This window comes from Barbus barbus, assembly GCF_936440315.1.
Source record: "Barbus barbus genome assembly, chromosome: 17".
In the NCBI taxonomy this organism is placed as follows: domain Eukaryota; kingdom Metazoa; phylum Chordata; class Actinopteri; order Cypriniformes; family Cyprinidae; genus Barbus; species Barbus barbus.
The window spans coordinates 27,272,449-27,289,765 of NC_136745.1; the positions used below are offsets into that span (position 1 = coordinate 27,272,449).

Here is a 17,317-nt window from a genome sequence, read left to right on the forward strand (position 1 = left end):
TGCTTTCGTTTGATATGCGTTATTTCTGACAAATATGCTATCTTTTGTATTTAATAAAGTAGTCAGTCACTAGCCCACTTGATGTTCTGACTAAACTCCCTGCTAAAAAAAAACAACAGAAGCCCAATAGAAACCATCACAGAAATTCCAATGGTTTCCATTAGCTTTTTCCAGTAAAACCATTACAAAATTCATTTTTGTAGTGTGCTTTGGGCATTTTTCCAATAGGATTTAACACCCCACCAATAGAATCCATCACATACCAGTTATATGCTTCCATTAAAACCAATACAATTCCCATTATAACCATTAAATCAATTACATTTTCTATTGTGTTTTGGGTTCTGTTTGTTGTTTTTTTCAGCAGGGTGCACATTCACCAACGTAGCATTATTAAAATAAATGGGCAACCCAAGTTATTTTGCTGCAAATATATACAAATGCTTACTAGAGTTGCTTTACAATGTTTGAATGCAAAAGTTGTTTTATTGACACCATGACTTAATCCGGACGTTGACTTGAGATCTGCTAGTGTTCACTTGGGCTGGAGTGAAAACACTTGAGATTCTCCAGGTGGCTGTTAAATGCTCTGGGAACCTCCTGACATCACTACAGGGGGCTGACCTGTGCTTATCTTAGTGGCTAGGCAGGTATTGTCCAAACATGTCAAACATTCAGGGAAGCAGTGAACCTAACTTCCGCTCAACCAGCAAAAAGAGCCGGGCTGTTCTCCACGTTAAGTGCTGGTGTTGTCTAATAGGGGGGCACCATGGGGCAAACATCTCAGTCTGTCAATCAGCTGGGCTTTATGCTCATATTTGTCGAGAGACACCCACCAATCAGTGTCTCATTACATGCAACAGTGAAAGTTGTGGGGTGAGTGACCTTATACATGAGAGGCAAAGTCAGTTGTGGGCCAAAAAGCAAAGGGGAATATTAATAATAGGCTACTTTAATATATTAATTTAGCTATTTAAATGGCTTCAGTCTGGACCAGACTATTCTAACATCAGGCACTACGACATAATAGTAAACCAATATTTTTACATTATTGCTGAATGAAGAATGACTTGCATGTAGCTGTTATTCAAAGCATATTGACAAGCCAAAGTGAAACACCCAAACAACTTAAAAACTTGTCAGAGCAACAACAAAAATTCTCAGGCCTGTTTTAATCTTGAGTTCTTGCGCCCCCTAGAGTCAAAATCTGTGTATTAACATCTAAACCTTTTGGGATGTTTGAATTGCATTCATTTAATTAATCTTGACAGCCTAATTTGACCAAACTTAATATTAATTTAGGAGAACCAAGACTGTGGAAAAACATGTGACCACCACTCTAAACAAACATTACCCTGCTGAATACTTGTGTTGTCGTTTCTGGAGTAATTTGTGTGGGATTTTCCCAAAGCAGCTCTTTGGTTGAACTATTTTGTTCTGGAATACTGTACAGAATTGCACATACAGTCCCTCTGATGCAGCTTTTATTGCTTGATTTTTCCAGGAAACACCTTAAACCAAAGGCACTGATTCAGAAGTAAACATATATGGCAGAACATTTACAATAATTCACAATATCTTAAAAAACTGGGAGATTAAAAAAATATATGGGCACCAAGGCAAACTATTTACCACTCATGCTTTTAAAATCTGAAAATCAAATCACTGCAATTAAAAGAAAAAAAGCTTGGATGACCTGAGGGCGAGTACATTTTCAGAAAATTGTAAATTCTGTGTGAACTAATCCTTAAAGTAGAAGCATACTGGGATTGTTCAGATTATTCTTTTAAAGTTTGGATTTGCCAAACTTGAAATAAATGTGTGCTGGTTGAGCCAACACAGTGTTTGCCTGAGCTAAAATGACTAGATTTTATCCAACAGGACCCCAGTACTTTATCTACCACTGAAAAGCAGGATTAAAAACGGAAATACGGTGTGCAAAGTGTAGGGTGAAAGCATATTGGTAATTACGAAAAGCCCATTATCTCTCCAACAAATAAAACACTGATAAAAGTGCAAGTGCATCTGAAAAGATCCCAGATATTCATGCTACACATCCAAGTGCTCTGGCTCCAATAATGTTTTAAGGCAAAAATATAAGTTTTTTTTTTGCTAACAATACCTACTGTTTCCTGGAAATAAAAATAATAATAAAACCAATATCAAAAATTGGCAAGAACTGCTACTACACCTTGTACAATGACAAAGACTTAACATGAGTAACTACTGCATAGATCCACAGCTATTTTAAAAAGCAACCAAACATTTCTGATACAAACAAAATGTAAAAAAATATTTGTTTGGCCAGTTAAAATGCAGCGAGTAAGTCCATATCAGCACTGCATGTTCACAGCACTCCGTAATAAACTGGCATTAAACAAACCCCCGCTGCGACGGCACCGAGGCCAGGCAGGGTGAGGATACAGTGATGAGGGTGGATGCTGCAGTCAGCTGGGAGACGCTTGTGTGGGTATGACAGAAGGAAGGTGGAAGGAGGAGCATGAGTCTCTGCGGTGTATGAGTTTAAAGAGCAGCTCCTCTTTCTCCTGGCTGAGCTTCTGGTTCTGCAGGGACTGCTTCTCTAGCGCCTCCTGCAGCTTGTTCTGCTCCTTGGACAGCTGTCTGAAAGAGGTTTACGGAAAAGCGGAAAATAATATTATATCAAAAAAAAAAAGAAAAGGCTTTATATATATTTTATGTAGACATGCATTCGGTCTATTAAAATTTCAAACAGATGACTGGGCAATCCTGGAAATAGCAAGGAAATGTTATTTTAAGCATCTAAACGCCAGGTGGCGTCACATACAAGCATTTGAGCTAACAAAACAAAAGAATAAAATGACACCAGCAAAACTTGATTTTAAAATTAAATATATTTGGACAATAGCAAGTTAGAGACTAGCAAATGAAAGCCTACTGTATCATATTTGAGATAAATCTAAAAGGCCTCTAAATTATCAACATGATCAAAACTTTGCTGATTTCTGTGAAATCTTTACTGAATTTTATTAAGTAAATGTAAGAGTAACTATTATATTGTTAGTAATATTTCAAGATGAACATTTGCTTTTATTATTTGTTTTTTTTACAAAAATCATGTTAAAATGTTCCTCAAAAGCCTGATGCATCATATTTGATACATTTATTTATTTATTTTTTCTATCGTCGTTGTATTGCATGCCCCCCCACACCACACACAATAAAAACTACAAAGCTTTAATCATAAAACATATTACTCGGAAATTTAAAGTGACTAGTAATTATGAAAAAAATGCATTTTATGTAAAGAGTCCACTATATTGTTATAAAGATCTCATTGATTTACATTACAAGCTGTCAGAATTTTTTTTACTTTTTAGCTATACGACAAGAATATTACATATTCTTGCTTCATATTCTCTTATATCATACTATATGAGCCATAAAAGCCTGATGGATCAAATATGATTTAAAAAAGAAAAAAGGTTTGCATGTGATTTTTTAATTATTAAAAATGTTTTATCTAAAGTGTCAAACCGTTCCCTTAAAAATATCTTACTATTATTTCATATGTCAGGTTTGCAGGGTTAGACAAAATTAAATAAAAAAATATGAGTCTTATCCGTTGCCATATTGAGTCTTCATAAACTCCTTGTAAAATTTCTGAGATGATGCATGTGCTACTTACATTACCAAACAGAATTGCAATAATTCTGCCATTGGCTGGACAAACAAATAGTCCTGTTTTGATAGCACTACAAAAGCACAAAGCGTTTACACATTTTGATAGGATCAACCCCTAAAAATTCATATTAAGCTGAGAGATGAGTAAGATAACACATTTAAAGTGAATCTAGATAATTAATATTTCTTTACTCTTGTCAAACTTTTTCACCCAGAAAGAAGTGGTCACACAGATTTAGTTTGAGGTAAACACGTACTGTATGAGGCTTTGGTAGTTGTCTATCCGCACTCTGAAGTCTTCGCTCTGCTGGAGAGCCTGCAGGAGCTGATCCTCCAGCGACAGATTCTTCTCCACCTCACAACACAACACAACAAGAAGCAGAAAGTTATCAAAATAGCTGACATATTGGGGGAAAAAATGGTTTTGGTTTGAGTTGGTGACTTGTGTATTTCTTTATGCAAACAAATAGATCAATTTGCCACATTCAAATAAACGCATGAATACACAAATAATGCACCTGCTCTTATTTCAATGCATCAAGTGACGGAGTATAAAGCAGATGACTTGTTTAAAAAAAGTGCATAACCAATTGTTTTAGATGGAGGGACCAAATGTAAAAATGTAAGAATCTGCCACTGAAAACTACATATTGAGTGACCGCTAATCTGAAGATCACGAGTTAGTGGCCCACAGTAACTACCAATAGAAGTTCATACCAGTGTTTCCATCTGCAGCAGCTTGTTCCCCTGGTCCTGTAAACGCTCACGCTTCATTTCGATGACAAATAACAGACTCTCCTGCTCCTGCTCCCAGAACGCACCAGGGCTGCCATGAGTCTGGGATGAAAAGACAGATACAGCTGAATACTGTATAGCTATCTGAAGCACGCTTTGCCACCAGATCTCCATTCTCGTAACAAACCTCAATATTTCTCTGAAGGTCTCTCTTGAGCATGGACTCCTCCGCTCTGCGCTTTAACTCGTTGAACAGCTTCAGTTCTGACATCAGCCCTTCAATCTGATCCTGAGTTCATAGGAAATTCAGACCGATCACTTCAAAATCAAGTCTGGTACGTCTAGCTTGACGTGGGAAGTATATTAGATCAGCTCTTAATCAAATGTATTAAGGCTAATCGGAGCAGTGATGTTACAAATAGATGCGTTTTACCTTCAGTGCATTCTCAGCTGCTGCATGAGACTCATTTAAAACATTCTTCTCTTCATTGCTTAATCGCTGTAGCTCTGCAAAGTAAACAATTATTGACTATTACTATTTAGCCAAAGATTATCTCTCTCTCTCATATATATATATATATATATATATATATATATATATATATATATATATATATATATATATATATATATATATATATATATATATATATATATATATATATATACACACACACACAAACATTTATGCTCTTAGAAAATGTTAGAATATTTCTGTGCTTGTCAGCTGTTGTTAGTATTACAGTGCTGCTGTGCTCTGACCTTCTGTTGCGCTCTGATGCTGCTCTAAGGTGCTCCTCATCTGTTTTTCATGAAGATCATTTAGATCAGCGGTTATCTCGGTCTTTACCTGTTAACACAAGACATGATGCATTTATTTATTATTTAACACCATATCAGCAGCAAAGGCTATTTTCATGGTGATGTAGTAGAAAATAAAATAAGAAACTTCAAAGAATGTTATGCATTATTTTAAATATAAAAAAAAAAATACTGATCCAGTTCAGTTATAGTCTTAATTATTCCAAAACTAGATTAAATAAAATATTTCCCTCTATATCTTCTCAATGTGATCGATGCAATAGGGCGGAGGGGACACTGGCACATTTATTTTGGTTTTGTCCTGTTCTGTATGTTTTCTGGTCTAAAATTTTCGAATTGTTTTCTAGTGCTTACAAAATGAATATTCAACCTGACCAGTCTGGCTATTCTGAAGTAATGGATGCTCTTCCCCATACTCATCAACGGACTCTAATGGCTGGCATGATTGCAGCCAAAAAAGTGATACTACTCAATTGGAAATCTCCACAAGCCCCTTGTTTTCAGAGATGGTTAAATGAGATGCTCTACATTATCCAAATGGAACAGTTATGTTTTGGTGAGCTCTCCTCACAGAAAAGATTTGAAGCCACTTGGAGAGCTATCTTGAGACTCTTGGAAATTTAATTTCTGTATTCTGTAAACCTCCCCTTTTTTAAATATACATGATGTACTGGATTTATAAAACAATTGTGAATATTGTCATTTGTGTTTATATATTATATTTTTATATATTATATATTTTTCAATAACTATGTTGTATATATTTGTTAATTGAGGCAGGCCTGGTTTTTTGTTTGTTTGTTTGTCTGTGTGGGTATAAATGTGTGTATTTTGTTATCCTATGTTGGTTACTGTTTTTTGCATTTGTGATTGTTAATATAACTTCTAAACTTAAAAAAATTAAAAATAAATAAAAAAAAGTTTACACGAGATCTTTCAGTTTGATATTTGATAGAAATGTACCAAAGGACACTTAATTCATTAATGAAATATTTAAATAAATCCATTTAAGACACGATACAGAAATTTGGATAAATAAAATAAATAGATAAATAATATGCAATAAATAAGTTATAATTATATGATACATTAAAATCAATTGCAATAACAATAAAGTGAAAAATAAATCTGAATATCTGTCAAACTACCAGTAAAACTTAAGCAAACCTATTTAAAAAAAGAAAAGAATACAGTATAAATTTACAATACTTTTACTTTACTATCCATTCCAGCTCATTATAGTAAAGAAGTGCCTAGCAAATACGTGCACCTAATAAAAGTATGTTTAGATAATGGCCAGAGCTGGATATCGGTCAAAAACCTCCTTTTGGGCAATTATTTACTTGTAAAAAAAACTATTAAAAAAGTAAACAAGAAAATTTAAATAAATGAAAATAAATAATGTTTTGTACAGATGTTTCCATTTGGGATAGGTTATATTATTTATACATAGATTTTATACAAACAATGGAATGTTTTATGAAATGTTCCCAATTATATTGGTATATAATTGTGTTTAACTGTTAATAATTTTACATAATAAATTAGTCTGCAAAGTTCTAGACTACAAAAAAAGGGAAAAAAAAAAAAAAAAAAGCGCAATCTTTGTTTTCTCTTGTTAAAACAAGCAGTGCTCTACTGTGTTTAAACACACAAACCCTCTTTGCCCTCTTTACAGGGCAATGAATAACATCCCTCCCTGCAAACAGGTTTAGCTTTGTTGGTCAGAGGTTAGCACAAGGACAGATGTACCAAAGCACACGTTCTGGTGTCTGTTCAGGCACAGAATCGGCCTTGTTCCCAATTATGCTGTAATGGAAAAGCACGTCTTGTTTATTGCCGCTGACAGCTTCATAACGTATAACCCGCTGACATAATCTGGCATCAGGATACTAGTCGTTCTTGAATGCCTACATGAAGCTACATGTACTTGCAATGTATTCCATTCACAAGACAAAAAGAAAGGGCTGTGAATACGAAGAGCTTTCAAACTCTGCCTTCTCTATAATGCTGTGGACTAAAGTGCAGATGTCTCCAGGATGGTCCTTGAGGAGCTGGTCTCTCTCCTGGTCTCCTGAAGCCGCCAAAACCACATGTAGTATCTTTAGCTGACACTCATAAGTCTCCAACAGATTCTCCTCAGATGAGCGTATACCTGGGGGAGAGCAATTGAACATACATTGTTTGCTCTGGGATACATCTGAAACAATATCTCCATGAGCTTAAGCCAGGATTGCCCACGGCTAGCAACACAAGAGCATTAACAGGTCCCTGCAACCCAACATCAGCGCTACCAAACCCTGCGGTCTGCCAAGAACAACACACTTCACAATGGAATCGTGGGACATTGAAAAGCACACATTAATAGATAATAACCGTAGCACACGATCTAAAAGTGCAAAACAAGCTACTGAAATAGTCCATGACTAGAATATCTCAGTCACAATGCATTTTCTGTTTTCTAAAGAACATCTGCACAAGTTCACATGACATGATTGAGAGAAACCACTTACCACTTCCGTCTTGAAGTTTGATGTCTTTTATGTGCTTCTCAGCTCCTTGTGCTTTATTTTTTTTCTGAAAGACATTGGAGACACAGGATCAATCATTCGAAAACCATCTGACAAATTCAATCCATGCACGACTTTAACATTTCACAGAAGTGTCATATAAATTTATATTTGTTGCATTCCAAAGCAGTTATCGGTGAGAAATGTGTTCAAGATTGCACAACCATCAATGAAAAACCACTTGCAGTAGTACAGCACACTTTGAAAACTTGAGTTGTATTTCTCAATAGGTGGGACAAGTGAAATCTAGTTTACTTTAAAAGTGCGGCATGTAATATTGACAGAGTGATTGAAATAGGAACGAGCACAACTGACAGCAGAAGGCAACGAGGCGTACACTGTAAGCTGATGAGTTGATTTATCCGTGTTTTAATATGCTGCAGGCTTTTTAGGAATCTGCGATCTCCGAGTTCGTTTGTTGGGTTCTATAGCTGCAATACGCTGTGTTTTCCACCAACTTGCAACCCGGGGTGTCGGAATACTATTGGATAAACGGGCAGTGGGCGGAGCCACACAGACCAAAACAAAAACAAACATTCTGACACGGAACACACATTTCAAAGTAGAATAGCTGGGGTGTATTCCAGAAAGCATGGTTAACCTACCTTCAGCTAAATTCTGAACTTTGGGTTGATTAACCCCAAACCTTGCTTACTCAAGGTATGTGGTCCCAAAAACGCACCTGGGAGTAAGTTCATTCAACTCCGAGTATGTTCCTGGTTAAAACTCGAGACATTCTCAACAGAGCGACGAATCACTATGGAAACGGAGGTTATGAAAAAGCACGCCATGCTGTTTCTTTCGTCTTTTGTTCAATGGTCGTTTACACGCTTAGTGCATATCGCCACCTAATTGATGGTTGTGCAATCATTTTTTCCCCATTTAATCTTTAATTCTTGAGAATTACATATTTTTTGTTTGATGCTAATTATATATTAAGTCATATCAGATATGTATTTTAATTATAGAAATGCATTATAGAAAATGTCGATCCATGTGAGAGAAGATAGTATAAAATGTAATAAATATATAATATAATTAAACATTACCTTGTCATAGTGTTTAATAATTTATACAGATAACATATATATGCCAATAATATAAATAAAATAACCATATTAGAATATTATATTACCTTATTTATTACTTCTATTAGTGCTATACAAGGCTATATTACAATGTTGCGTGTTATCCGTCACGCCCACTGAAGTCTCGTCAGTAGATCACGCATGTGCTGATAGCGCTGAAGGGAACTAACCCTGGAACATAACCTACTCCGGAGCAGGTTATCTTCAGAGAGCAAGTTACTATGGTTACTTGCATACCCTGAAAGTAACCTCCAACTTTGGAACCGAAAGCTGAGGTTATCCGCTCTCTTATCCTCAAACTTACCCGGGTATGTCACATAACCTGCTTTCTGGAATACACCCCTGACTCTAACATTGCTTTTCAGAGAGACAAGTATGTGAACTTAGCATGTTTCCTAAATATCTGCAAATATACTGAGATATTTTCATGCTTTAGTACAGTCGAAAAAAATAATAATAAATACAGCACCTTTAAAGCACCCCTATTATGGGTTATAAAAGTGCTAAAGACAAACATTCTAACTCCTCCAACAGGGTGGTCTTCTTCCTGCTCAAAACATTAATAAGCTTATTGTTCAGTTTATCATCATGCTCTCCACACAATTAACAAGCCCTGAAATTCAGGAAGAATGCTGTCATACATCCAAAGGGAGTAAAGAATGCGGCATTCCAGTGTGAACGTTTGAAGATGAGCTCAAGGTCGGCAATGCTCACAGGTGATTTAACATTTTGAAGCTTACATGCCAAATATCTGGAGAGACATAGCCTAACCAATGCCTCAAAACACTCACAAATGCAAAATGTCTCTCCGTTGGGAGCAAAATCGCCTAAATTACTTAAGAGATGGGTTTCTCAACAAAAAAGTATTTTTCACAGCTTGATCATGTCATGTCTATGAATAGCATGTTAAGATTTGAGAGCTAAAGTGAGTTCAATTTCACATTTAGCAGGACTTTCAACTTCTATCATTGTGATTTTTGGGGCTTGATGGCCCCCTTCTCTTCAACTCCACTTTGAAGTCAACACCCTCATTCAAGAACAAAATGAGTCAAACCATGTCAAATCATCCTGGTTAATAACTCCAGAGATTCTCACTGTCACATGGGACTGTTTAAATGAGAAATGACAAGACATGTGCGGTTAAGTGTCAGGGTGGGATACAAGCCAACCAAAACATGACACTTATGCTTCATGCAAGCCACAGTTTGAAAGGAACCAAAAGCAAATGATGTCATCCTGCCCATGTATACATGTATCGAAACGCCCACCTGGAGGGCATTCAGCTTTCCTCTGCTGAATGCCACTTATTTTTACCAGGTTTATATTAGGAACTAATGCACTAAGACAGTGATATTAAAAGAGCAAACTCAGTATACACTTTATTAATCATGAAAACTATGTCCAGATGAAACCAGAATATGAATTCAGCTTGCTAAATTTGCACACAAAGCATTATAAAGAAACTGCTTAATATTGCTAAATGCAATAATGCATTCATATTCTGGGCTCAGCCGCTTGCTTATATATAGTTTGCATGATCAGTAAGGTGTATGTTGAATTTAATATCACTTAATACATTAGGACACATCATGCATTTTTTACATTATCCACTGTTTTTAGTCATTGAAATACTGCAGGTGTTTTATATGGATTGCAAGTGCCCAAAACTTAGTTTGTTGACATATCTTTGTTTTTCTTCTTTTGAGAGGTGATCTAAATTTGTGGCTTGAAACAGATGGAAATTTCACTTGGTTATGCTGCAGTTGGATGGATGTTTTGCCTTCACGCCAGTCATGTGGCCGAAAACTATGAATAGCATTTTAAAGGTCTACAACAGTGAAACAATTTAGTAGGCTAGGCTTACTTTTCAAAAATTAATCAGCAATAAAAACCCAGAACAGGAACTGCTTCCATCTCATAATTCGGTTTAATCCACAACAACGCTATTATGCTCTCTGTGGCAGGGAACCAAATGTCCTGGAACTTTAATGAACCCATGGCTTTATTGCACTTCCCCGTCTTGTGGTTATGTGCTTTTGATGCAACTCCAATAGAGGCTGTAATAGTGAGTGTAAGGCTTTCTCTGTTTAGTCTTCAGAGACTTTTCACACTTCTCCAGTTGTCCATGTCAAGTATACTGACACATGTCTATGTGATTAACAGGACCAAATGAACTCTGGCTGTTTATAGGTCACATTAAAACTTGCAGTGAGAAACTCGGGACCCTGTGTCTGTCACATCCACGCTCAGTGAATCTAAATCCTTCAGCAATCTGGGCTAATGAAAGCTTGACCCTGTTGCTATCAAAGCCAGATTTCCCTGCATGTTTGAAGGCCCCAGGAACGCATTGATTTTTCTCATGCATTTACATAAAAAATATCAAATCTAAAGTGCCAATGATGTTCTAATAATTTTCCTTTTAAAGCATGCATGAAAAAAAAACATTAAAATGCAATTTACTAAAATAAATGGCTATATATGACTCTATGATGAACATTTTCAACATGACTATGTGGTGCGACTGCCCAGAGTTAGGTGGAATATTACAATTAAAATGCTGAACTTCTTGAAAAACAGAAATATTTAAATAAGTAGTTTGACAATCAACATAAAACAGACAAGACCTCTGCAGACCCTCACGCATGCGTGTTAAGGTCAGTTCAAACATCACATTTTCTTAAAACAGAATAACCTTAAGGAAACGTCTTTGTACTAAAGAATAAAAAATATCTGTATAAAAATATTCTATACTGAAAAGCATGAACCACTTTTTTTTCCCTTTAATGCATTCAAAAATACATTAAAAATGCAATTCACAGTCAAAATAACTAGGTAAAAAAAAAAAAAAAAAACATGATACTAAATAAAAAAGGTCAAATTTAAATACTGAAATTCTTAAATTAAAAAAAAGTTTCCATAAATATCATTGATTATTTTTATTTTTTACATATCGCTTATGAAAACAAAGAAAAAAACTAAGCTATGACTAAAAGTGAATTATATTTACAAGGCTGTGTACCAAAACACACTCATTAAAACCACTAAATTATAACATTTACAGATACTGGAACAAATTATTTCCAAAACGTCTGAAAACAGCAGGTATATAAGAGTGTCCCGTGTCTAAAAACTACATTTAAAAGGACTTCACCTCTTTATTCACCTCGTATGTCCTGATTTGACCGAAATGCGGAACAATTTAAAAGCGAGCACAAAGTGATTTCTCTGAAAAGCTGGATAACGCGCTTTTAATTCATCATAAAGGATGTCAGCAGCACAACAGTAGACCTCATCTGTTGAACCCGACATCTGTTTCTAGTTAAAACTTTCTCAAGTCGACAAACTAACATGAGAGCTTTCGCATTGACTAGCGCATTAGGGAGGAAGTAACAAGTGATTTGAGAACAAAACAAGAGCGGCTCTCATGATACAGACACATTTACACGAGCTGTACTTGCTGTATTTACACGTGCTGTATTTGCAACATTTCTCGTCTCTTACGTTGCTGCGGCTCTCGGTAAATTTGCATGACTTGTGAACATCCTGAGAAGGTTTCAAAACGACCCACCTTTTTCCGGGAGACTTGGCCACAAACTTTGCTGTTGTGACAACCCATGCTCCTCTGCTCTGCCTCTATATTCTACCCCGTTGTCGCTGGTAAGCGTTGTTTGTCTGCAGCAGTTCAAATATGAGCTGAGCTCTCATTGACCCTCATTGTCGAATAGAGACTGAGCAGAGGGGCGGGGCCTGAGCAGAGGGGCGGGGACTGCAGAGTCAGGCTGCATTTACATGAACAATTTAAACAGAGACAATCGGGAAATTGGCGAATCTGTGCACAGCTGCGTAAACAGATGCACCGCAGCTTCCTCAAATGCAAAAAAAAAAAAAGTTTTTGGTCAATACAATAGTATGTCCCTAAATATTATGTTTATTGTTATGTGATTTGCTTATTTATTTCACCCCCCCCCCTCATTTCTTCCATTATTTCTTTCTATTTAATATTTTTCCTCCTCTCCTTTGAATTTTATGTATTGTTTGGCCATCCTTGAACCCCTGGCTCTTTTCCTTGGCATATATTTTTTCACATTTCTATTTCCTGAGCAAGTGTCCCTAAATATAATAAAGTTAAATCAAGTGCTTATTAAATAATGAAGGTAATTGTTTATTAAATAATTTAACATTATTATAGAAATATCAACAAAATATGTATTTATTAAATATGAATATTACATATTGTTAATCAAAATGCATAATATTTTTATTTTAAATAGACATATACATAGTTACATTATTTACAGTAATGGAAAGTGTATATATACGTTGTTTATGCTAGTACTTTTTAAAAAATTTTATTGTATGTATACATGTATGTATGTATATGGATGAAAGTGTGTATAAATAGTATGCCAAATAAAAATGAAAACTAGTGGTATTGATATGCAAAAATGGACTTTGGCATACGCGATGGGTAGGGTTAGGGTTGTGGGATAGATGCACACCAACAAATTTCGTATCATATGAACATGAAAACTGCATATCATATTTGGAGCTAAACCACTTTCACTGACAATGTTTAATTTATGTTTATGCCATAAGGAGGCCATAGTTACAGATCACATGGTAGTTCAAACACATTGAAGTAATGGACACCGTAGATTATACAGTTAAGATCACAGTTTGTAAAAGTTAAATATCTGGTCTCCTTCTAAAGCTTGTATAAAAAATAAGATTAAAAGGGAAAACTTGATGTTTGAGGCTTAACTATAGGCCTATAGTTACTATCCGGTCAACTAGAAAAACATTGCAATGAGCAAATTTAGCATTAGTTTCTTTCCCTAAGTCAGCTCTCTTCAAAAGGTCAACAGGGTGAATCGTAAGATGTAATGTGTTTTAATCAACCATATTGTCATCCCGCTGCTGTAGAGGAATTCTGTTTAGAGAAACTGTCAAAACAGCAGTGATCCATAGTCAGCGCTGAGGTATGTGGATGCACATGCTGAATGCAAACATTACAAGGTTTATACTGGCTGCTAGTTATGATTTCATCACCAGTGCCATTTTAATGACAAATGAGTTAAACACTAAGTGTAAATTTAGAAAGAGAGAAGCATGGATATTTAAAGCTTTCTAGCATTCTGTCACTGCCTATTGTAACATAACATACTGTCAAATATTCAGTGGAGAAAATATAAACGGGTAGATCTGAGCTCATCACATTCACTGCTCTATATGGTGCATACAGTAGTGTGTCAGAGATGCATCTATCTTTGGCCTCTTGGCTCTCTTGTTTGGTATATATTAAGTGTTAATATGATACATCGACTTTAGATCTTCTGGGTAATTTGAGACTTTCCTTTTTTGTCGAAACTCTGTCTATTTATAGTAGGGTTTCTAATCTGTCATAAAAACGATAGAGCAGTTGTTGCTGAGAAGTGTGCGTCATGACAAACTTTCCATTGACAGGCAGCTGCAGGGACTCGGCAGCTTAGCGGTGACAATAATAAAGTGAGCCGTCTGCTATAGATCTGCTCTCCAGTTATCTACAGGAACAAAAACACAGCAATCACACAAAACAGTATGTTTGGATTTAACATAGGATTTGCCAAAATTAAGAGGCTTATCACACATACAGTGCAAAAAATGGGTGGGTTCAAACAAAAGGTGCTATCTTCTAAGTTGTGTATCAGATCCAGATGAAAATACCTGTAAATAGAAGTCGAAATGTTAATCTCTCATCTCATATTCATCTTTTGATGTCAAACCCAAATGTTTTCAGTCTACAGCAAAAATAAAGGAATTGGCCGTACTGTTACTTTTGGAGGGCACTGTATGAGGTCAGGGTTTGAAGGGAGAACAATAAATCAAGCCCGATTTCCTTAACACTCGTCAGGACACATTTCCCTGCATGAATTCTGAATTGTTTTGGTACCATTTTTGGACAATAATGATTTTTGGTTTGTATCTTGGAACTTTTTTTTTCTGTTGAACACAAAGGAAGATATTTTGATGAATGCTGACAGTTGACGGTAGCCATGGACTTCCATAGTATTTTTTATCCATACTGTGGAAGTCAATGGCTGCCGTCAACTGTTTGGTTACCATCATTTTTCAAAATATCTTCTTTTGTGTTCAGGTGTATAAGTTTGGAACAGCATGAGTGTGAGTGAAGGATGACAGCGTTTTCTTTTTGGGTGAACTATCCCTTTAAAGCAAGTGTATGTAGTTTTTACGTATTTTTGTGACTTTGAAACCCCCTACAGTTAAATGAGTGTAATTTACTGTCATAAATATATCACTGTCATAATTACAGTGGATAGTTTAAAAAATAAAAAAGGTAATTGCAACTTTTTATCTCACAGTTCTGACTTTGTTTCTTAAAACTGTGAGTTTATCTCACAATTCTGAGTTTCTCTCTCACAATTCTTACTTTTTTCTCAGAATTGAAAGAAAAAGTCAGAAATTATGAAATAAAAAGTCACAATTACCTTTTTTTCTTTATTCCCTGGCGAAAACTGGATCCCATAGATAGTTGTACACATGCATTTAATGCTGGTGCAAAGCAATCTGCCATTTATACTCCCAGAACAGATGTTTAGGGGGAATGTGACCTTTCGCCTTATTAAAAGTCAATGGATTTTGAATTGATATTTTAATGTGCAAATATACATGGAGTTGCTTTAAGTTCATTGTTTGAGTTCACATAGTATATTTATCCATTTCTAATGTTGTTGGGTGTGATTTTCTGCATGGTAAATGCATGTATTCTGCCAGCCAGGAGTAGTATGTGCCACAAAGCTTTATGAACGTGCTTTGTGCCACAAAGCTCTTAAAAAACCCAGATGCAAACTCTCAGCTAGCCAGGAGATAACATTCTTTCCGTTGCTCCCCCTCCGACCCCAGGCATGGTGTAAGCCTCAAGGCCTCGCAAAACCTCTGCATTTTCAAAGGGCAAAATAAAACATACAAGTCCTACTGATAATTCACAGGTTTAATTAAAACGGCAAAAATAAAAATTGTTATGCATAATAATACACTATGCTGTTCACATACGGCTGAGGGTTCTAAAATTCAGAGATAAGTGTGTATATGTGCTTTTTAGTAAACAGCACATTTCACATGTCAGGAAAGTTTTACAAGTGATGTCCCATCTGGGTTCAGCAATCATTAAAAATGAAGAACATGGCTAGTCTTGCTCTCGGGGGAAATCTGCTGTGGTGGGTATTCCACCTGGACATCTGGATTGAGGGCTGTATAACTCTTGAAAGACAGCCTGAAAAATCAGGAATGCAAACAATGTTTACAGGAGGAGAACAAACCTGGCTGATGTTTTACAGTCTAGCATATTCTGGGAAAAAATGTATATCGGCATAAGAAATTGATCAATCATCTTCATTTTAAAATCTTCGCTGTTATGAAAGAATTTTAAATTATTTTGCCAAATTATATTTTTTTGATTTTCAGAATCAGAATCAGAATGAGCTTTATTGGCCAGGTATGTTTACACATACGAGGAATTTGTTGACAGAAGCTCCACAGTGCAGCCACAGGACAGGACACAGATAATAAAAGAATAATATACAAATAGGCAATGTACAAAACAGCAAAAACACAATATAATATAGACAATTATGTGTGTACAGGTCTGACATGTGCAAATTTGAAATAAAAAAATAAGTATGTGTGGTGAATAAATAATTTATAATAGTGTTGTGTGTTCATGAGATGGATTGCCAGAGGGAAGAAACTGTTCCTGTGTCTGGTCGTCTAAGCAATGAGATCCATGTTTCTGTATGAGTTTGTTGTATTTAGAACAACTATAAAGTCTGTTAGTGTTTCCACACAAAGTCATCAAGTGTCTGAATGATGCCTATAGGGTTTTAAAATTTGTCCAGATTTTAAAAGTAATGTAGTTTATTCCAGCCTTAACTGATATTCTTCTGTTGAAAGCAAAATATTTTGTGCACTTTGCTCCATAAAACATAATCATACAGGGACCAGGGGAAATCAAGCTAAAAAAACATAATAAAGTAAGCAGTCCAAGCAACTTCCCCTCACTGCCGCTCTCTCATTAGTATTTCCATATATTTAAACTTTTGGTTATTTGGGCATTTTGCATCGCTGACATGAGAGGAAAATAACATTTAAAAAATAATAAACTAGTGTAGCATTACAGAGTCACTGGGAAAAATATAATACATAACTAAAGAAAACTGTTATTGATTTGAATGTTAATTAAGACAACAATTTAAACAAAATATTTTATTTATCAGTAACTGAATTGGCTTTATTTAGCCACTGCATTACATTAGTGCATCACTCATCATTAATCACATTAGTGCATTAATCATGATGGGAAGGGTAGAGCTTACAAGAGTTTGAATCCTGAACCCGTCCCATCTCAAGATCAGTCCTGGACTTTTGGCTCTTTTTTTACCGTTT

The 17,317-nt window shown here is 35.6% G+C and overlaps 1 protein-coding gene across 1 annotated transcript; it reads right to left on the reverse strand.

The window, feature by feature from the left end:
* Positions 1 to 460: 460 nt before the first annotated feature.
* On the reverse strand, positions 461 to 12,601 carry LOC306883779 (coiled-coil domain-containing protein 69-like). The gene is made up of 9 exons (XM_079439261.1): positions 12,447 to 12,601; positions 7,734 to 7,797; positions 7,218 to 7,375; positions 5,161 to 5,248; positions 4,832 to 4,905; positions 4,586 to 4,687; positions 4,381 to 4,500; positions 3,921 to 4,018; positions 461 to 2,622 (listed from the first exon to the last, which is right to left on the reverse strand). Exons 1-9 carry the CDS (start codon positions 12,492 to 12,494, stop codon positions 2,448 to 2,450), a joined length of 927 nt encoding a protein of 308 aa, XP_079295387.1. The 5' UTR covers positions 12,495 to 12,601; the 3' UTR covers positions 461 to 2,447.
* Between the last annotated feature and the right edge of the window lie 4,716 nt (positions 12,602 to 17,317).

Bases quoted from the DNA above. Each gene is read 5' to 3' on its own strand.
- LOC306883779 (XM_079439261.1), bottom strand. From the start codon at position 12,494: ATGGGTTGTCACAACAGCAAAGTTTGTGGCCAAGTCTCCCGGAAAAAG. The intron at 7,798-12,446 runs GTGGGTCGTTTT...AATGTCTTTCAG, and splicing joins GCCAAGTCTCCCGGAAAAAG to AAAAAAAATAAAGCACAAGG. The intron at 4,501-4,585 runs GTTTGTTACGAG...TTTTCATCCCAG, and splicing joins ACCTTCAGAGAAATATTGAG to ACTCATGGCAGCCCTGGTGC.